The sequence below is a fragment of the Lagopus muta genome, chromosome 4 (genome assembly GCF_023343835.1).
Source record: "Lagopus muta isolate bLagMut1 chromosome 4, bLagMut1 primary, whole genome shotgun sequence".
Taxonomy (NCBI): Eukaryota; Metazoa; Chordata; class Aves; order Galliformes; family Phasianidae; genus Lagopus; species Lagopus muta.
In genome coordinates, this window is record NC_064436.1 from 9,606,706 (window position 1) to 9,629,787 (window position 23,082).

The window sequence follows — 23,082 nt, forward strand, 5'->3', positions numbered from 1 at the left end:
AAAAAAATACAGGCTTCTGAACACCATGAAGAAATCCAGCATCAGTTTGCCAAGTCCCAGCAAGTCAGCCGAAGGCATTTCATGCAAGGAGACCATCCTGGATTACTCCAGATTTGCCACCTCAGAAAACTGAATGAAACATAGGTTGGGGTGTCAGAAAGAGAAAAACACAATAGCAAGAGCTGCGAGGCTGCACAGAAAACAGATCCTGCGTGAGCACGGGGGAATCTGCACCCTCCCCTACTCATAGCAGCGAGCAGAAAGATCAACTGGTTTTCTAAGACCACAATTAACAAAATTCTGTCTGAATTCTAGAATTTGTCTGATGCTTGAAGCAAAACTTCAGGAGTTACTAAATGTTATAGAAAGTCCTTTTGCATCTTGTATCAACACAATTAGCAACCTACCCTGTGGACAGGGTAACTACATCTTTGTCTTCAGAATATTTGAAGTATTCTCAATGGAAAGTTGATTTTCCTCAGAAATGAAGAAGAATATACATTCAGCTGAAATATTAGAGCTGCTTCCAAAAGCATTTCCACAGAAAGCTGGGATATGAACTGGCTACGTAGTCAAAGACGGGTGAACTTCCTCCTGGAAAAGTTGCTTGGTTTGACTTTGATTCTAATTAGAAAGTCTGGAAAATGCGGCGTGTTCTAGTCAAATGAAACACCTATTGCAATTTGAATTGAAAAAGAAAGTAATTCTCAGTAGGAAATTGGGATACTCTATCAGTTGGCTTATGTTCTATGTGCTTTTAGTAACTGTTCATACTGGTTGCAGTAACTTCAGGGTCATCTCACTCTTGCTCAGCTTGCCTACACCTAGCCATCCCATCTCCTTCTTTAAGAACAGAACTGCAACTGACTTCGGAAATCATATCATCTACTCTAAATACTTGTTTTAGAAACATTATCACTGAGATTGGAAAAGAACTGCGAGATCACTTCCTAGTCCAGCCATCCACCTACCACCAATGTTGCCCCCTAACCCATGTTGCTAAGTGCCACACCTCCACGTTTCTTGAGCGCCTCCAGGGGTGGTGACTCCACCACGTCCCTCAGCTGCCCATTCCAGCACCTGACCGCTGTTTTGGAGAAGAAATTCTTCCTAATACCCAACCTGAATCTCCCATGGTGCAATGTGGGGCCATTACCTCTCATCTTATTGCTGTTACCTGGGAGAAGAGGCCAAGCCCCACCTGGCCACAACCTCCTTTCAGGCAGTTGTAGAGAGCGATAGGGTCACCCCTGAGCCTCCTCTCCTGCAGACTGATCAATCCCAGCTCCCTCAGCTACTTCCCGTAATACTTGTGCTCCAGACCCTTCGGCAGCTTTGTTGCCCTTCACTGAACAAGCTCCGAGGCTTTCACGTCTTTCTTGTAGTGAGGGGCCCATAGGATGCATCTTAGGTCTTAGCACAGGACATATCACGACCTGTGGCAGCTCAGTTTTGTCAAGTTTGTCTCTCCCTAAGCCAGCATAGCCCTTAATTTAATATGATCAGATGCATATTTAAATTAAATCAGATTAAATCCTTTTGTTAGGGTGTGTTAGCATTAAAAGGCAACATTTAATATACACAAATGAGAATAAAAATAAGCAACAGTATCTGCATAAAGTGAAAAATGCCCCAAAATCTCAATAAAAGACACGAAAGTTGCTTCGCAAACACCTCTAGGAGATATTAGATGTGGGAGAAGTTTATAAAAATGTTTTGGTACCTGCTCAATAGCCTCTTGAAAGACAAGGCAGGCTCCAGTGTGGGACACAGTGCCTGTAGCAGGCGGGGAAGGAGGGCACATTGCACCCACCCAGTGCTGTGGGCAGGCTGCAGGGGCCAGAGCAGGCACTGCTGGTGTGATCATGCCTCAGGCCACACAGCAGGCTGGATCAGGGGGAGGCAAAGTTAGGTCAGGATTTCTGAGGCTTCAAATGCTGACCCGCTTCTCTCAGAGATGTACTAAATAAACCTCAGATGTATTCTCTACGTGCATCAAGTGTTCGTTTCTGCTGCCTTTGGTGAGATTTCTGCCGACACCCCGGAAAAACAGTAAGTTCAAAGGAAAAAAAAAAAAAGAGCAGCACCCACCTAAAAAACAAAGCAAGAAGCTGTCTGACAGAGCCCAGCGGACTAATAGTTGTAAGGGCAAGAAAAAGCAGCAAAACATTTCAGGATCTTGAAATTCTTCACAGAGCACTCTCACTGGCATGATCTCTAATACGAAAAACATAAATACAACATATCTATTATCCTAGAAGAACTTCCTTTATGAGACTGAAGAGAATACTTTCAAAAGTCTTAAAAAATAACTCCCCATCTTTAAAATATATATATACATAGTTACCTAATTTCTCTCCTTTTTGGATGATCATTGGATGGTCATTTCCACGTATAATAAAAGTCCTTAACACTGACTTTTATAACACAGTGGAAATCTGATTAGAACACTGTGTGGGTGTGGCGATTGTGAATGCTAAGGAAACTAAAACCGAAATCAGACTCAATAGGCATTTTCAAAAAACTTTGTTTTTTTATTTTGCAAGTAACATTTTTTTCTCCCAAAATATACATCTTCACAAACAATGAGTCAAAGGAGCTCTCTCAGGACAAATGAAGCCCTTACATGAACAGAAAATACAGCAAAATACAGTCATTGGGTCAGACCTCAGAAACATTCCTAAACTTTGAAGTCCGTGACAGCAAAAACAACAGAAATAAAGTAACATTCAGTTACACTTGCAGAGCCATTTATTTCTACAAATTAACACTGGCTACGTCTAAATTTTCAAGTAATGTGGCACAATAGGAGCGAATACACGGAGTTGAACAGCTGATGTGCAAGACCCGCTGCCCACAGTATCAGTGTGGAGGAGGCTTTGCTCTGGCGGGATTCCACAAACAAGGAGTGTGATAGGCCTGCTCCCGGAGGGCAAAAAGCCTTTGGTTCCATGAGAAATGGATGGAAATGGTGTAAGCCTAAGGTGCTCCATGCTGACACAGGCCAAAACGTGGGGGACTGGGATGGGGCAGGAGACGGCCTCAAAAGCACACTTCTGCCCCGTGTGTAAATACCAGCTAAACGCACGCGCTGTCAGCACAAAAATCTAGCTCAAAATGTTTGCCTAAAAGAAGTTTCAAATAACACTTTAAGTTACCGTAAACAGCAAATATTTAAAGTTAAAAAAGCTTGGAGAATGCTCTCTCTCTTAAATTACCACTCTTCTAGATCATCAGTTACTCCCATTTCCCTACTTCTATGAAATTCCGCTACGGAAACACAAGAAAGAAAAACATTTAGGAATTTTAAGATATTTTACTGTACACCTTTAAAATGGTAAATATTCTGGATATGTACAACACATGTACAAAATACAGTCTCCCTTTACTGTAGTGGTCTGGCCATTAGTTGTGCTTTCCTCCCTATTTAGGAAGTCTAATGTTGCTTAGTTCCATAAAAGCTTTCATGAAACGTACAATTTGCTAATAGCAAACAGCTCAGAAAGTAGTGCATTCAGTATTTAAGCATTATATTCTTAACAGAGCACTAACAAACCTCAGTCTTAAGGTTGAGTAGTCTCTGATTAATTGTATAAAACTGAATTTTTAAGCATTAAAAAAATTCCTTATCTCCATTTTTTTTTTTTAAAGGGCAAAATTTCAGCTCATATTTGAGCCAGCTTTCAGATCAAACATCATTCTGAAGGTGAAACTTCAATTTGGTTTGATTTTATCAGTTTTGATAGCTTTTCTCTGTTTCAGCTGAGATAAAACCAGGAAGAAGATGGCAGAGCACCTGTTCCCTGGGTGTTTCAAAGCCCGATTAATTGGAGTGTGCTTGAATAAAAAACCCACAGATTAGGTGTGTTCCCAACTCAAATCAGCCAATCTGTTGTAGCTTGCCTTACACCTTACTCATAAAACAGTACTGCATTTATTGCCGTGTCTATACAAAATTCCCGCAGATTATAAAACCAGTGACCATTATTCATTTGCTGACCACAAGTAATTATCTAAAACTCTAAAATCCTGTTTGCCTGACTGATAAATGCACATTGGTATGCTTCCAGATAGAAAATATTCATATAACAACGGAGATCGGATTCAAATACCGATCTGAAGGTAATTACTCTGTTGCTCTATTTCCCATACACACAGAAAAGAAACGTTGGCAAAAAATAGTCATAATTTCTTGACTGGTAGAAACTTGAACATGTATGAAATTACTGCCCTTAGGCTAAAATCTACCTGTCCCGCTGGTAGAAATACTAATTCTCAGAAGATGCTTTTATGTGTTATGTTATACCTTGATCTCACCACCACAAACGCAGTAGAAACCACTGTATTTCTGCATCAATGCACTGGTGCTCCAAGCAAGACATAAGTAAACTAGGGTTGCCAAACAGAGGGAGAGGAAGAACATTATTAAGTGATACTCAGCAGCTTTATCTGCCCCTTTCCCTAGTCAGAGTAGGTTTTTCAGGACAGCAAGTAGGATACGTTCATCACAGTACACCTGACTATTACTTACACAATGCTTAAACTTATTTTCAGTGACAATGCAACAAAAATCCTTGTTTGAAAAATCTATGTTTCATTAAAACACAACACTAACAAAAAAATAGTTCAAGAGTCCTTATGGCATAAATTCTTGCTCTCTACGTATAAACCAAACACACTTAAAAAAAATATAAATTGCAACATCATAAAATACAGTTCTGGCAACTGACGCACTCAGTATCCATCTCAGCTGTGATTTGTTCCTCCAATTTGCAGAGCACTAGGAGGAGGAAGACATCTCCGCACGCTCTTCCTCAGGTTGAAATGAAACATCAAGCCAAAGGCTGCGTTTTTGGCTAGATGCAGATCATGATTTCTGGTCCTCCTCTGATGGGACAACTTCCAAGAGGATTTGCAATGCTTCAGTTCCAGTGTCTGCAAAAATAAAAGCATACGTGTGGGAGATTTTTGGGGTGGATGGAGAAGGAAGAAGCAGACAGGAAAACTATCTCATCTGCTACACAACCTGCTTGCAGATAGTGTTCATGAGTTACATACACCTGATGCACATAGCATTTAAATGCCTGGCTTTTTTTTTTTTTTGTCTTTTTAACTATGTGTTCTTTGCCTCTCATCCAATGATTTTCACATAAAATAACAACAGAAAGGTACACAGGTATAAACCTGTTCAATAAAGGTATGCATGCTTTTAAGGACTACTGTAAAACACGGCTCTCTCTCCACAATTGCTTAGTTTTAACACAGTCATAATGTTAAAATAAAACTCTGGAGGGGTTCAAACAAGTTAATTCGGCTGTGCCAAGCTCTGCCTAACCAAAAAAGGAAACAAAACAAAGAAACTACGGAAGAAAATGATTATAATGCTTCACAGATCTAAGGATGTCACATGTATAAAGAAACTTTACATTCTTTGTCACTGTGGACGTATTTCCATCCTGTGTATTTAGAGATTTCCACTTAGAGAGCTGATTCATAAGTGGCACAGTTCATTTATAAACTGAAGAGTAAGAGAACATTCTTTTACCACTTCTTTTATTATTATTTTTTTTTTCCATTTTCAGCAACACATTTTTAGCTAGAAGGATTTATTGTGAAAGAAAGTTTCTGTTTCCCTGTCTAGTACTGTGTGTCAGCATCTACACCAGTGCAGAGTGAGAAGGGTAAAGCAGTGCAGCTCTCAGAAGACACGAATCAGAACTGCTTCCCTGCTTTGCTGTCTAACAGCCTCTGCCATCTTTTGCTCTTCCCTCTGGAGGTCAGCAGCACAGAGCATAGCCAGCTTGCCCTCAGACTGCACACTGATGGAGTCAGAGAGGCTGAGCTTCAGCAGGGACTGGCATTTTCTTCAGTCTCCCTCCCTTCCAGCAGCAGGGACTTCAGATCTTAGGCTGTGCGGATCTGAGGTGAAGGGCAGGAGGACGGCCAGCAGTGGGAAGCCAGCTGGGGTTCGCCCTGGCTGGCCCACTCCTTCCAGGCTTGAAGATGAGCAAAGGAGCAAGAAGAAAGAGACTTGCAGACAAGCTGAGCTGAGGTGTAACCGTTCTTGGAGAAAGAGCACAGCAGCAGAGAGAGAGCCAAGGCACCTCGAGAGCTGTCTGGGACATCAATATCCTGTTAGACTAACCATGCCCAGCCACCTGCAGCCAGGCCCTGCCCTCCCTGTAGTGGGAGGCAGCCACCCCTCTTCCACCTCCATGCTGGAGCAGCAAATGGAGGAGCAATCACACAAGCATGGCAGCGAGGGGGTTGAGTTGCTTGTTTGGCTGCTTTTGGTTGCAATATACACAATGTAAGACAGAGTAGGAAAGTTTCATTCTGTCATCAGTCAGTATTTATATTGTCAGCTTTAAGCAGGACCTGGATTTACAACCACCTTTCCATTTGTAATGAGACAAAGTATCATCAGTAAAGACACCTCTTGTTTCTACTTTCAACCCTAATTTCCCATTTCAAGTGTAGAAGTCACTGTGAATAAGGCCCAACAACCTCTACCAAAAAAAGCCCTGAGCTGGTAGCTCTATGAGTACCACATAGAGCTTGGAAGAGTAAAAAAACAGTAATTTTCTGCATATTTATAAGACTGGACGTAAAATCTGCAGGAACATACACTGAGGAAATTTTCTGAGGATCACAAAATCATCATGCTCAAAAAAGAGAAGAGCAAACAATATATTATACTGTGTCCTGAGTGAGGAAGCATCATCCTCTGGTGTTTGTAAATAACCCTCAAGGAGACATTTCGTCATATAAACAGAAAATCTCTCTTCTAGTGTGGGCTCAGGCTATGACTTCCCAATTTCAATCCATTCTAGAGAAATAAAGCATGAATCTACTGTTGGGTTATCAACTGAGAAGTCCCTCTGGAAGATGCCTGGTGCTGGTGCCGCATCTTTTTACACATTCATCTGCTTCAAAGGATTTGCTTGACTTGACTTTTTTTTCATTTTCACATTAGCTGTACAAAAAGCAGGCAAGCAGAGGTCAAATGAAGCCTGTACTAGCTGAAAATGATTTGTCCCAGCCATTTGGTGCTACAGCAAAATTCCTTTGGAAAAGAACAAAATGTTATTCTCACTGCAAAATACCACCCAGACCCTATTAACCTCTCCAACTGTGAAGTAATCTTTTGTTCAATACAGTAATTTGGTAAAGAGAATGGGCAATGTAAATGCCATTAAGGACAGTCAAAATGTGCTCATCCAAAGAACAAAGACATTCAGTCTTGGTGGGGATTTCTCGGGTAACGCGACTCATCTTCAGGCTGGGTATTTGAACTCACTACTCCTGGCTGTTCAATATCCCTCTCCTCTGATCATTACAAAATCTATACTTAATATATAGACCAATCTTATGTGAGGCTGGTTTGTACTTGTGGGATCTTGCAGCACGTTCCAAGGCGTGTCTGGAGAGATGAACAAGTGACATTCACAACACAGTGACTGCAAATGGGCAGAGAGGGACCCACGCCACCTGCACACTGGGCTCAGCCTTGCCAGCAGGACACCGTGCTCGGACCAACCAGCTCTGACCCGCAGCAGTACTGCTCGCAGTGCTCCGTTCAAGTCTAAGTCCACTAGATCTACTGCATTTCCCTTCTGTCTGGAAAAATCAGCTATCTTCTCAAAGACAGCTCGCCAGCTCATCTGGCAAAGATCTGCCTTTGGTGAATCGCAATCAATTCATTCACGGTGTCCACTTACACGGTGCCCAGAATTACTCTTTCGTGCCTAAGCTCTTCTAATGCATATGGTTTGAAGCAAGAATAACAATCTCTCAGCTGTGCCACGACTATTCCTTCCTGTATCTCGCAGAGGTACCTTAAGTGAATTCATCCTCACCCAGTGACTTTCAAAAACACTCTCAGGCTACACAGAGGAGTACCCTTAGCTTTTACAAAGTCATGCCAGTTTAACAATGACCCCGTGCTGAATGTTTATTGCTTACTCTGACAGGTAAAAAAAAAATCTTTATGTTTAACAAGTAAATCACCTCTCCACCCCACCTAAAAACTGTCAACATCACTTTTCCATCATTACTGTTGTTATTTTGGGAATAATAATTGCAGAGCAAACAAGCTGTTTCACCCACTGCCTGGCACCTGCTGCTCTCCCCCCTGAGCCAGCATGCTGTGTCCACATGCATTACACAGGCACCCAGCCTTCTTTCTAGGAGGAGAATTTTGTGTTATCTGAAAAGCTAGAAGATTTACCTTCATTGTCACAGCTGGCAGAATGAGCTCCACGTACACCCAGACTACCTTAAAGAGAACATTTTTTCTCTCATGCAAGTAATGCGGTTCAATACTGGCATCCTGTGGCCAGAGATTCAAGTGACTGTATTCCAAAACCTCTGAGTCTTCACAGAAAATGCTAAAAATCTCCAGGGTATGATAAGGGAAAATCTCCTAGTCCCTAAATATCTATTTGTCTGAGAAATTACGAACAGAGAAACAACTATTTAATGGAATGTCTTTTTGCACACAATTATTTTCATCTGCACTGGAATTTTCTACTCAATCCCATGGTATTTCATGTAATTTACAACTTCCCTGATATAAAATTAAGTAGACCAGAAACCGATAGCCTTAAACTTGAACCTTTTTAATGTAAATATTTTCTGCTCTGTTGTCTATGGATTTCCCAGAATGAATTGAAAAATTCATAGATTTTACAATAGATGAGATGTAAATACAGAGACTTAATTTTTATCATCTATAAATAATGTAAAAATACATATAATAGCTTATAGTGTAATACATATAAGTACTGAGATGCTCTTTTTGTGAGCTTCTCATTTTAAAGCGTCCTTTACTAGTGCAGCACAAAAGACAACACAGATTTTCAGTTCACCACCTATATTATAGGACGGTATACACAGCTTTAGTATATACACTAAAACTATTTGTAGCTGAAATTTGTCAGGGGTTGAGTTCTTTGTTTTGCGGAAGAGATTTTCTTTTAGTGTCACTTCTCCCATCTCGAGTACTTTGCCTCTGTTCTTAATTCCTTTTTTGAATATTACCTGCATTTTGCTAACTTCTCTCATGTGCAGTGAGAAAAAAAGAAAGTAATAGATGACAATGATCTCTTTCTAGTAGAAATGCTCCAAATAACCCTTCTCAAGCATATCCTAACTTTCACAAATGCCTTTATAAACATTCAGAAATGGCATAAAATTGATTCTCTGTGTATTTTACATGTCACTCAGGAAGTTGTTTGCCACAAAGCACAGAAACCGCTTCCACAGGGGTGTGTCAGGTTTGGTTTATTTTCCCCTCATTCGGTTGGAAGCCATCATCAAGGACAATACACACCCCCACCAAACCTAACCAAGCCTTTCCCATTTTCACACATTCCTCAGTGGTACACAGACATGCAGTGCCAACAGTGAGTACCAAGCACATCCTGTCATCACAGCTGTGACATTTAAGTTTCCAAACCAATTCTGCCACGAGTGAAATACTGTCTCTAACAGTGTAGAAGAGAGGGAGACTGAATTTAAAAGGAATCACATGGTTGTAAGGACAAGGAGGGCAAAAGGAAGCAGGAAGAGAGGCAGGCAGGCATTTGAAGTCACTCTCTTTGGCTGAAGAATAAGCTTGCTGTAAGCATCTCTTTTAGTCAGTTGACATTGACTGTAACCAATGCTACAGCATACTCCACAAAGAAACTTGCATTGTCACGCCCAGAGCAGAGCAGCCGAGGGAATCGATAGCAAGGATTTCACAACACCCGGAGCCCTGAGAAATTTCTGGAGTCGGATCAAGGAGGGGAAACCCCTGGGGACTTACCTAAGAGCTTTCTGAACCACTTTGGTTTCTTGTCCCAGACAATAAAGAGGTAGTAGGCAGGAACTCCAGTCAGGGTTATTGCGAATCCAATCCCTGTATTGACTGGATCGGAGTAAAGTGACAGTGCAACCATGAAGAGGCAGGTGAAGGAAAACAATGCTGGAATAAATAGAGGCACCTGGAACACAACCACACAAAGAATCATTACTTGGCATTGACCTTGCTGTTGAATGATAATGGTATTTAATGTTCCATGAAATGTAAACCAGATAAAACTCAGCAGTACAGGATAGTCCTGGAGAAATGCAGGTCTTTAGAAGAGGTGCACAAAATGCCAGTGACTGCAGGAACCAAGCTAAGCCAAGTGCTGCACAGTAAGCACCACAGAAGTCTTTTAATTACACACTAAAGCACTAGAGTGTTTTACGCCCTTTAAAATGTAAGGGCTGTAAATATGTTACATTACAAAATTCCTTTCTCTAATCCTCCAGTAGATAAGTAAGCAGCACTAACTGCAGTAAAGATTTCCTCTTTGATAATTACCTATTAGAAAACATTTTAAAACACAACACGGAGCTCAAGCCACCTTTTAAAACTATTAAGAAGATATTGATTTTCTTCCTAAGGTAAAAATCAACATCTGGCAGGAAGAGAGCAAATTAAACACCCACTTGACAACTGATAAAGATATTTGATACCATTATGCAACTGATAGCTTCTGGAAAAGCAGTTTTCTGACAATATGACTGGTAGCATTATCAGTGTCACTGTTGAAAGGATAAAAAAAATATAATAGCAATATCAAATTAATTCTCACAATTTTAAAGAATGCCACCACAGTCACTGTTACCACCTCCCTGCGCCATAGCTTGTGAAATGTTTGGTGTAATGCAGAATTGGAGAATTCCTTGGAAACTATTTTCTTCCTTTCATGCCTTGAAACATTACTGTTCCTCTTTTCTGCACTGCCAAAGCATTTTTTTTTAATCAAAGCAAAATGGGCTGTGCTGTTGACCTTCTTATTTGCTGTTATGCCTGCGAGAAAGCAACTGCACATTCTGAGTTCTTCATAAAATAGATTTCTTAAGAATACATAAATAGGGCTAGAATCCTCCACATTTTTCATCATGTTACCTTTCCATACACATAATGGGAAAACTGACTCTGTAAGATGTTACACGAAGCAAGATCAGCAACAGAACTAAGTTCAAAGTAACTATAGTTCAGTGGGCCAAACTATTGTTATTTTCTTCTGGTTTCACAGTAACAGTGCCTGCAAACCACTTGCGAGTTCCAAATATCATAATAATATCACTACTAACTTATTTGCACATCGTATTTGGTATAATTTATTTTGAATAGACGATGAAATATAAATTGAAATTTAATGCTCACACCTGGCATGAATTTTGGTGGAAAAATTATTCAAACCTTTAAGAAAATATAGAATTAAGTGAGGACTAGATGACTAGCCCCAATATTTGGAGTTTGAAGCTCATGAAACTACACCAGACTGGAGGTATTTTCACACAACTTGGCTGAGCATCAATACCTTAGCTTGCCTCACACCGCCTCAACACGACAGGCAAAACTGAGCAAACACTTTGCCTTTTGCACAGCAAGCTCAATCGCTCCCCTACAGCCACCAGGGAATTAATAAAAATTGTCTTTCAGAAGGGAGCTCAGCCAGGATAACACTGGAGAACTTGAAGGAAAACACGAGGAGACTCTTCAATGTAAAAGACTATTTTCTATTAACTCCCATTTTTTCTCAAAGTTGCCGAACTTTTCACATCAGCAAATGCTGCTCTGCTATCTGACTAGACAATAGATACCAGGGAGAAAAATTCATGTAGAACAGCATAGAGAGAAGGTTACCTTGAAAGGACGAGGCATATCAGGACGTTTATATCTGAGATAAATCAAGCCAGCAACTACCAGTCCAATAAAAAGCCACCTGGCAAAACTGAGGAAATTCAGGAGGCTGTAGAGATCCCCACTGAATAACATTATCATTGTGAGAGGGTGCTGCAAAAGAAATTAAGAGCGTAAGAGGCTTTTAATGGTCTGATTTCTGTTATTTTACAGCTAAATCCATCGCCATGGAGAGAAGCAACAGTCTTATCCAGAGATACATGAGGGCCACAGCCTTCGAGCCTGCCAGCTCATGCAACCAGATGTTTGATAAGTGTCTACCAGTCCCCTGGGATCATGTTTAATCAACAATGCCTATCCTGGCTGACCGCATGTGAGCCATACACACCTGTCCCCAGTGACCCAGACAAATACACAGGCACCACAACACACGTGCACCCTGTGCTTTGTTCTCACAGGACCTGCCCACCACTCCTCTGCTCGTTCATGACAAAGGAAGCATGTTAGAGGTTGGCTACACACCATGGGATGCTGGCTGGGCGCACCAGGCTGACACCAGCTTGTATTAGCAGCATGCCCTGTAGGCTTGAGGGGCGTAGACTTACTGCACATTGGAAATGCAAACATTTCTAAGCAGAGATAAGCCATTAGCTGTCACTCAAGAGGTTGCTGAACCAAGCAAAAAGGGAAAACAACAGTAAAATAAATACATTTCTTCATTAAATAGGTCTTTTGAGTTATGTTTGTGAGATGGCTGAAAGCTTATGCACAAACCAGAGTGCTGTACCTGGGGTTGGATGATTAGTGTAGGCTACATGGATCTGCTTCAGCATTATCTCTGGACAAAAGCAGAGTATCTGTAGCTTGGACCAACTATAAAGGGTAGTCCACACTTTCCACATGAGAGACTCTATACCTGCAATGACACAGCCCTTGCATTTGGGGATGAAGACACTCACAAGCATCACTATTGTGCAACTCTTCAGAAAAAGAGAATGTCCTAGTGTTGACAGTCCCTCTAGGTTTATAACGAGGCAACAGGTAAAATGCAGCTCCCTAAAGATTTAACTGGGCTAAATCTTTGCATAAAGAACATTTGCATTAGAGATCTAGAGTCACAGTCTCTATTTATGTGGTTTTTTTTTGTTTTTTTTTTGTTTTTTTTTAAGCAGTGAGGACTGTGTGCATTTGAATCAGAAGGATCAATACTTCAAATATGGGTATCTGGCTTCCAAACTCTAATGACTTAAAAAGCACTTGGCTCTTTACTCATGGATATTAAGCAAACTTCTCTGTAAAGGTCAAAGGAAACTTTTCCACTGAATTATACTGGGTCAGAAGTCTTCTATACAGACTCAGTCCCGAGAAGAGATCTCAGTTATGGGAGTGATGCTGCAACAAAGGGCCACAGCCAGTGAAAGAGAGCTACGAGAAACAAAACCATACGGAATGGTTTCTTGTAATTGTTACAGACACATCCATCAGCAGACAGGAAATACGCAAATTTCTTAATTCCTAAATGTTTGTTTATTGTTTTCTTTTTCAGGCCTTAAACACTGAACACGCTCATTTTCTCAGTTTCTCCTCAAGATCCATTCCCTTTTGTATAGCATGTAAAGCTTGAAAGGAGAAACAAAAGAAGAAAATACTAAAATGCAGACTACTGATGCAGAATATATCCTGCAACTACTCTGCTTGCACTGAGGTAAGAAAAACATAATCCTTGAATGAAAACCATCTTCATATGAATCTGACTTTTAATAAAGGGGATCAATGCGCTAGTAATGGGACCAGATGCAACAGAAGTAAACATTTTTCAGGGTAAAAAAATAAGTCTATCTATATATATGAATATTTTAGTTTATTTAGGGCATTTCATTCCACAGAAAAAGTCAATGCAATTACCTGATGATTATGAATATTTCAGCCCAAAGAAATACATGCAAAGTGAACATTTAATTAAAATGAATTCCCTTCAAACATTGCACCAGAATTATTCTGTCTAGTTTTACAGACTTAGATGCCTACAGATGCATGGGCATATATAAGATTCAATACTTCAGCTAGCACTTCAAAAGTGAGCTCATAGGCATGTCTAGCAAAAAAACTGATTTAAATTCCACTACTAGCAACTGATCTTGCTTGTGTAGACTTATATGTACACACATCTCCTGCTGTAGTTAGAACTCGCCCAGATGCAGAGGTCTGTCCAAACACATTACAGTCATGGGTCCCAAAAGAGTGGCTGAACACCCACAGCTATGAAAAAGTCTGCATGTTAAGTGGAAATCTACTTGGCACTAAGCAAATTGGTGTGAAGTTTGTATTTTGACATTTTGTCCTAACATTTCACTACACAAATTAGCCTGCAATGCAAACACATGGCCAACATTTTCCTCTGCCTCTATGCTAGAACACAGCAATAGGATTTCCACTATAATACTGGGGCTTCTCTTCAGACGATTCACAGACTATTGCCCAGGCACACATACTCTCATTTTTTAATCACCACTGCACCACACTGCTGAGGGTTCGCTTTCCATTATCGTAGTGCATAATTGTTTGCATTGTTCACCGTAAGGTGGCATAATGAGCTTTTAGGGTGCCCCCAGACACCGGTGTTTAGCTGCGCTTTCAGTTAAATGAAGACCTTTTTTTGTTTGTTTAACAAGAATTTGCCTCTCTGAAAGTGAGCAAGCCCATCTCTAGCACATCCTTAGAAAAAAAAGGGCAATAAGACATGAATTTGGTTCCAGGGATAGGCAGTCAAGCGCTACCAACAAGACAGCAAGGAGGAGATGATAGGACAAGAACAACTCCCAGATCTCATTCTTCTCTTTACTGTCCTCCGCCCTGCCCAAAGCCCGCATATACATCAATAAATGAGACTCAAGCAGTGCCCAAATTCTGTTTGAATCCTCCAGAGCAAGCCCGTAATATGAACTCTTGTGCAGGAACATTTGTTTGTATGATTTACCAAAACAATGACAGCTGGCAGAGGAGTGTGCTTGCGGACATGAATCATGGAGAGAATTTCCGGAAGGTGACCCTCACGGGAGGCAACGAAGAACATCCTGGTGGGAAATAAATGTGGACAGACTTTAAATGTGCTCATTACTGTGACAAGGCAAAGCAGCTCATGAAAGTCACACAACACAGCAGCACTTCTTAGGCTCGTTTGAGGTGCTCAGAATGAAAAGAGTAGCAGGAGAGGCCCATAAGCAGAAATCAAAGTAATCTCTGTTTGTGTCCCCCCCATTATCTTATACTATGATCGGTGTTTAGAAGTAGTTAGTGTTTTCCCTCCAATTTACCTCCTTCACATGAAACAAAACAGCCATTAATGAAGTGCTACACTCAAAGGGATCCGTTTCCAAACTGTTCAAAGGGTTTTAGCAATGATACTAAACAGGAGAAAAGCGAGGGCAGAAAAAACACACTTTATAAACTTTTCAGTCATTTTCAATTTGCTACAAGAGGAATAAAGCCTTTTCTTCCTTCTACTTGCTTTCTTATTTTCAATATATGCCTTTCACTTCCAGTAATATTAACATATACTTACCTGGAGACTGCAAAAATGCCACCATTCATAGATCCAAAGCAGGAGAGAGCAACAAACACTGGTACAGCTAAAGAAAAGCTTCCCATTAATCGTTCAGCAAACGTCTGTTGGAGGAGAGAAAAACATACCATGACTTTTCCCTCAGAAAACATGAAAGCAATTTTACTTTATTAACAAATTATTAATAAGCATTTCAATTTTATTTATAACCCTCTTTGCTTCCCTCATTGAAACACGTGCCGTGCATTTGTGATTCCTCCCTCTCCAACACAAGACTGCTGCAGATGAGGTCTTCCACTCTTACTTCTGACTGTCCCTGGCAGGGCTCCAGCTGAGGCAGAGCTGTCGAGGTGGAATCAGGCCTTGACTTTGCCTCCAAAAAGACTCACTCTGAACAGTTCAGATTCTGATCTGCATAGCTGGTATTTCTTTCCACAGCCTTTATTTTCTTTATTTTCTTTAGCTTTCTTTCACCCGGTCACACTTTCTTGTTCAAGGTCACTGAAAGAGCCTGAAAGTGTTTGGGGAACCACAGGAGACCTGCACAATTTTCTGGAGATCTGCAAAACGTTGGTTTTTTGGTTTGGTTTTTTTTCCCTAAATCTCCCAGGAACTACTGAATTGGCCATTTTTTAAATGACACATCAATTGAAAAAGTCACAGGCTGTGTCACTACTGCAAAGTCAATGGAAATTTTTATTTCCTCAATGCGAGTCCAATATCATATATAAAAATCAGTGTCATCATCACAATTCAACAAGACCAATCACAGCAGTATTTCCAAGCCAGGTACCTTGCAGCTCCTTTCCAAATAAGTTCCAGTATTCACAGCACTCCCCCGATACACGATGTGCAGAGACTGCGTTACTGCTTCCTGCTACACAAAATAGGCTGGACCCCCAACTTTCTTTACAAGCATCTGTATTTTCTGCTTCCCAGGGGTTCAACTCATGATTTAGTAAAATATTTTATAGTTAAGTACATACTGGACAATTCAAGTCCTATTGACCTTGTTACAACAAGTAAAAAGACATGGTCTAACATTATTATTACATATGCTGTGACCTTAAATGCAATCCCACTCAACAGACAAAAAGTTTGCTTGGTTGCTACTCTACTGTGTAACAGAGGAACCATACAAAGCATGATTGCTATGTGTCCCACCCAACCTTTTTCCCCTTGGAAATAAGAATATATGGACAAACACAACTGCAGCAGAGATATAGCTTTGTATCTTTCTTCTTTAACTTACCACTGCTACAGCTTTTGAAAGCAGCAATTCCCCAGCACTGATTGTAGTGAAATAAGCCACGTTTGTTAACACATAGCCAACTGTGACGATTATCATTGAAATGCATATTGCGAGGGGTATGTTTCTGAAATACATAAGGTAGCTCATTATTTTGCAATCTGGTTACTGTGTCCTGAACATGAAACAGAAAAAAAAACATAAGAAGCAGCCACTCATGATGGTGAGTGCATTTTTGGTGATCCTGCAGTACCATAATTAGAAACTACCAGTGAAAATAACACATCCAAACAAAACCTCTAGACAAAGTAAATAGTTTCATAACAAAGAGGTGGGACACCTTTCTGAGGGAGGAATCCTTTGGGGATCCCAAAAAGTCATGGTTCCATATCTCCCATACAAGACTCACGGCACATTTTCATGGCAGACTGAGCCCAATAGTAAAGCAGCAAGTCTTAATGCTGGAACCAGCTATAGCATGGATGACATGGACAGGGTGACGCAGCACTTTGCCTGTGAAGAGGGCAATTGCAGTGCCATTTCCAACAGGTGCTCAAGGTGGGCATTACTTTCCAAGCCTGACAACGCACTCGGGGGTGGTTTGATACCTTCCCCTGCATGCCAAGACATTTAGCAGATCTGCCCTCACCTCTCCATGCAGTTCTTCCCTTGCACCCCTCACACACCTCTGTCCTCCCCATCATTTTTTCAGGGATACGTGAGAGTAGAGTGAGGTACAGAAATAGGAATGGCACAAATTGGTATTGATCAGCACAAAACCTCTGACATTTTAGCAAAAAAAACCAAAAACAAAACAATCAACCAGTAACACAAATAATAAATTCAAGCCAGTACAGAGTACATCCTCCCATTCAGCAAAATAGACAAGCAGAAATATTTCTGTTTTAAAGAAGAAAAATAGAGGCATGAGCAAGGTACACAGATCCAAAGCTCACTGTAAGCAAATGATCAGCTTAGGAGGACAGACAAGATGTTTCAAGCGTACTCAAGTTTCTTTCCATTTAATGCCATCTCTAGGCTGAGATGATACCTACACGAAACCAACAAGAGATTCAGATCAGGAACCAACACCAGGTCTTTTGCTTCCAAGGCCACGGGGTGCAGTTTGAAAGACCGAGTACATGCACTTCTCCAGAGCTGAGCTGAGAGCTGCTGCCTCACAGCCAGTTCACTTTGGCTACCTATTCCAAGAGGTAGAAGAGATGTCAGGGCTGCTACAACTAGCAAACTTTGCTGTGAAGGCCACCTGACCATCTAGAAGCAGGAAGAGAGAGAAGTGGGAATTGTGGTGTACCAGAAGAGACCACAGGTACAGCGCACAAGGATTGGTGTATTTACTAAAGGAGAAGGCAGTTTGAAAGCCAATACTAAGATGCATTATTTTCACATATTTTTCCCTGAAGAGACACAGCAGGGTCAAAATTTAATGATCCTCTTCACTCCTAGTCCTTACTTCTCAGAGAAACCTTTGCCATTAGTATGCCTGAATAAAGCTGGAAAAGAAGCTCTAAACTGAATATATAAACAAAGCGGGGTAGCATCACAGTTGCACATCATGCCCACCTCAGCAATCATTGTGCAAAGCCCTGTAGCTGACCGAGATACACAAGATCACGCTGTACTGCAGTATCAAATCTGGGCGGACCTGATATCAGTGCCACCTCAGGCCCATGCTCTCAGGTAAAGAAGCTAGAAGGAATCAGTTTATAACATATGTTTATTAATGATGGAGTAGGCCATGGCAAAGACCAGAATACAAGAGCTATAGCAAGCAGGCAGACCAGAATACAAGTGCTTTATTGCCAGAAAAAAACACCAAGTTACCAACTCAAGAAGTACCGCAGAACCGTGTGTTTGTAACAAAGCTGTGCAAACTTTTTGCCAGATATTCTGCAGCCAGCTTGGTTATGTTTCTAACTCAATGTTAGTATAAATTAAATCTGTTGAGTACCTAATTCAAGGTAGGAATACATGGTTTGAAGCCCTCTCAAAAAAGACATTTTAGTGCTATCTTTTGCTCCACAGACAAATGCTTCAACCATGGTGCTGTTGAATAAGTCAGCACTCAATCCAGCTTTAGAAAGCGCTTCTAACCAAAACCAACAAACTTGGACTGTTTTCACAAATACCGTTTGAATTACTGAAGCACACTGTGTCAAACTTAAGAAACTATCTTTGTCCATTCTATCCATTCTCAGAATCTAGTTGCCATATGTTCTTCTGACTTAAATCCCAGCCTTGTTTCCTCTAAAATAAAATGGCACCTCAAAACTTAAGTGCAAAAAAGCCACTTACTGCCAAATGTGAACGTTCCCATTCCACAGCCTGCAATGCTGAGGAGCATTACCCCATGCTGATAGTAACCACAGCAACAAAAAATCCACAAATTAAAAAAAAAAAGAAAAAAAAAAGAGAAAGTACAGCAAAATAACAACACAAGCCTGAAGTCAGCTCATTAAGAAGCTCAGAGATCCCAACTCACACCTGGAGGAGCACAAAGAGTGTTGCAGCTTGCAAGTTTCTAAGCAAAGCACGCTCAGGTTGTGGTTCCATTTGTCCCTCAGCATGAGTGCCTCTGGGAGGGATGCAGCACATTTGCACACAGCTGGCCTGGGGCTGCTTGGCAGCTGCCCCCCATGACAGATTTCAAGGAAGTTAAAGGCCACATGCAGGACTTCAGGGGTGAGGCACATAGCATGGCTTGCTTCTCAGTGACACTTCAGATTTATACTCGGTTCTTGATTCATCTGAAGACACAAAGAGAGGTGCGAACCCTCTGCAGTGCTGCTAAGTGAGTGCTTTGATCGTGCCTTTACTATCCTTCCAATTCAAGAGGCAGTTCCCAATCTGTAGCAGGGTATCATCAAATTCACTGCTATCAACTACAGGCACCAAACTGAGGTAAAAACTGTAATGCCATTAGAAGATCACTTTATTGGTTTCCTAGTATTTTATCTGCTTTCCTAGGCACTCTCTCCAAATCAGGAAAAACAAGACCCAAGTCTATTCTCCATTAAATTACCTCTAACAACATAGATTTCACCTTTTCAGTTCTCAGTCCTATGAACCAAATGCAACACAAGGTGTTAGCAAGCCAGTAAGTCACGTTTCTGATACACTGTGAATTCATAACTGCCACATGCTAGACACAGTTTTGGAGCAGAGCGAGTCAGAAAATTCAAGGAAGAAAGTATTTCTCACTTTTGAATGACATTTTTCATTCATTGAAGCTAAAACTTTTGACAGGAAACCTAACCATTTCAGTATGACATTTCTTTGGAAAAAAAGGCTTAGAGCCAAGACAAATTCTTGTCCAACCCAGACAGACCTCAGGACGGCCTATGGCTTGAAAACCACAGCATTATGCTCAGACATGGAAGACTGACATATTTGTTTTGTATAAAGCTGACCCAGGACTTGAACTTGCACTGAAGTTGTCACTGGTTACTGCAGGGCAGCGTTTTCCTTTTGCATTTCATCTCAGAGTAAAATCTCAACGCATTTCAAAATCAAGAGAAATCATTCTCAAGGTAGCTGCTTTTCTGAGTAGAACTCTAAGTGTGGATGCCTTGGAACTGGCCTGTGCGTTACCACCAAGATGGCGTTCAGGTAGGCTGCTTCTCTGATACTTCAAAGAAAATCAGCATCAAAAGGAAGGAATTCTGGGGAGACCTGAGCTGGGAAAATATTGACAATATCGCTACAAGTATTTTTCAAATCTGACAAGATTGAGACAGTGAAGGAAGTTTCTAAATGGTAATTAAAACTGAATTGAATCTCTACGCATTTTCAGATTCACCACCCCTAGCTACTGTTCAAAGCAAATCTTCCCTTCCTACCTTATCTACAAAGTAAATGAAGGATCACGATAGCTTAAGCCCAGGTCACATCTACCTTTTGCTCTCTAGAACACAAGTCACAGGAGTGTCCACGGCCACAAAGAAATCTAGCATTAGCAATACAGACAGTCCCACCTGTGACTGTGAGGGGCTGAAATGCATTGCTGTGTTCTGCTGAGCTCTGCTCTATGGCCTGGAAATAAATTCTCTCCTTCTCAAGTCTGAAAGGGTCCCAGAGCCGGGGCACAGGTTCAGTCAATCAGGATATCCTCTGCGGTTTGGGTTTGACCCCAGGTGCTGCAGAACCATAGATCTTCTGATAATCTGCTCTGACACCACACCACCTCACACACATATTTTCGAGAGAAATGCACAGGAGAAGATTGAGTAAGAAGGAAAAAAAAAAGAAGAAAGAAAATAAAAGGTGGGGGAAAAAAAAAAAGAAATCGAAAGTGAGAACCTGGGGATAAGAAGAACAATGTCAATAAATCAGCTGAGGAACATTCCCAGAAGTTTACAGCTCATAGCTCAGCTTAATGACAAATTTTATAACAACAAACAGTAAGTGCTAAGAGCTGTGACCACTGCAGACTGATCTTTCTATGAAACGACAAGCACACCACCAAAATATGCCCCACAGATTCAGCTGAGGTCACAAGTACCAAATACACTGTCACCACATCCTGTGCTGTTTAGAGGCCATGACAAAATCATTCCCCTGCATGTACTTTAAATCTGAGTTTTACAAATGCTTGGTTTGAGGCGGCTGCCCTAGAAAAAAAAACGGCATTGATGGGATCCGGTCAAGAAACATAAGTAAGAGGGTCTAGAGAAATGCAAAAATTGCTGGTAAAGTTAGATTTGATCAATCACATCTTTACTGCCTTGTGATAATTGTGAATTTTTGTTGTATTTCAATTTAAAAGAAGGAGAGTGGAGAACTCTCAATTCTTTCTCATGGTTTCCAAGAGAGGATTTGGTTTTCGCAAGCACGATCGTATATATTCTGCAGAAATTTACAACCACGGGAATTTCAAGATCCTTCTCAAAAGTTCCCTTGTGCAATAATTTATTCACCATTTGCAATCTGTTAAGCAATTTTCCAAATGAACTGCTTCCAGATTTTGGCACTCCTAAAATCTAATCATCCATCGCACAGTCCACGGGGCCAAAGCTTGGAGGAATAAGTCACAAGTACATCTCGATACTGGAAAAAAAATAACCGCATATGGTACAGAAGGCAGCAAAGAGAACCCAGGGCTTCACTGCAAGAGAAGAAAGCATACAAACGTAGTAAATACTGTGTACCAGCACTGACCTACATCTCCAAGCATTCCCAGGTGACTGTGAACAGTGGCAACCCTGAATCCTGGGCAATGCAGCAGTAGGATCTGACACACGCTTACTTGCCTTTTCATGTTAAAAGCAGTGCCTACAAGACATCCTGTCACACTGAAGGGATCAAATGCTTCTCAACACATCGGTGTGGGGGAAAATTACCACCTTACACCCATCAGTTACAAGAAATGGAGTAAAAGGAAGATGCAGAACATAAATAGAGACCACCTCCCAGCACGGAATCAAAGGTAGGAATATAGAGGCAGAAAGTATGGGATCATCACAGCACTTCTTGAGTGCATGCATCTGTAAAGGCTAACGTGGTTCTCAGCAATGACTGGTTTCAGAAACTAACTTTTATTATTTTGTTTATTGCACCAAGCATTCTCCTCAGCAGATCCCTGCATCTCTCTCTTCACTGCTCCCCAGCCTTACGTTCCAGACTGGAACTGCTGTCAGTGGGCTTGCAGTGCAGCCACTATTAAATTATGTGACTTCTCTTTATCTCCTTTTGATTGCAATTTTCCAGAGGAGAAATGAAAAAGCAGAGACTGGCTATTAGCAGCACTCTCTTCTGTTGCTGAGGTGCCAGTCGAAGGGCTTCTGTCTCCATTCTGATGCCCTGGTTCTGTACCTCTGACATCTGCAGAGATGCAGCAGCATGACATCAGGATAATAGAGTGAAGAATCAAGTCTGCATTTAAAGCCCATCTCACTTTCCATCACCTTGCAAGAGAAGAAAAGGGTTACTGCTGTGTCTAATTACTTGCTTTCTTCCTGGTGTTTGACTTCACAGGTTTGGATTATAATTGGTTACAGTTCATAAAAGGGGTCTTCTATGGCCAACTGACTTTGAGGGGTCAAACTGTGATGTAAGTGTGCAGGGAAGGGCAGGAGATTTTATTAACTTCTCAGATGTTTTCAGTAGCCCTTCCAGCAGGGTTTCCTAAAATGTGAATTAGCATAAATACTCTCTTGACTAAAACTTAAGACCTAGAAAGGAACCAACTGCACAGAAGAGCACTGTTCTCCTTAACATCTTATTCCAGCCAACCTGGTGGCAGCCCTGGAGAGCCTAAGGCTAATTGTTACACTAGCAGTGTGATTTGTACTCTTTTAACAGAGATTTGAACTTGCCTGTAGTCATATCACGTACCCACTCAGGCTATGGTGAGCCAAATCTCACCAGAGTGCAGAAATTGTTTACATTCAGGCCCAAGTCCTAACTTGCTAAGCCAATGTCTTTTACAAAATAACTTCCTTTGAGGAGCAGAATCGATGCATCTGAAACTTGGACTGCTAGCTAAGGAGACACTGGACATTCAAGCAGGATCCAGCGTCATTTCCAATGGAGTGCATAGCTCCCATTTGTTCCAAGGAAAACCAA

The 23,082-nt window shown here is 41.1% G+C and overlaps 1 protein-coding gene across 6 annotated transcripts in view; it reads right to left on the reverse strand.

Annotated features, from left to right (window-relative positions):
• Positions 1-2,549: 2,549 nt before the first annotated feature.
• Positions 2,550-23,082, reverse strand: part of SLC7A11 (solute carrier family 7 member 11) — a 286,289-nt gene continuing 265,756 nt past the window's right edge. For 5 of the 6 annotated variants that reach the window (XM_048942977.1, XM_048942976.1, XM_048942978.1 and 2 more), the window contains 6 exons: positions 16,501-16,624; positions 15,249-15,352; positions 14,664-14,760; positions 11,690-11,839; positions 9,812-9,989; positions 2,550-4,935 (listed from right to left, as the gene is read on the reverse strand). In XM_048942977.1, the coding sequence (XP_048798934.1) occupies positions 4,868-4,935; positions 9,812-9,989; positions 11,690-11,839; positions 14,664-14,760; positions 15,249-15,352; positions 16,501-16,624 (721 nt within the window). In that variant the 3' untranslated portion in view covers positions 2,550-4,867. Of the gene's footprint in view, positions 4,936-9,811; positions 9,990-11,689; positions 11,840-12,473; positions 12,603-14,663; positions 14,761-15,248; positions 15,353-16,500; positions 16,625-23,082 lie in introns of those variants that run through there. The other variant, XR_007376682.1, reaches the window with a different exon arrangement.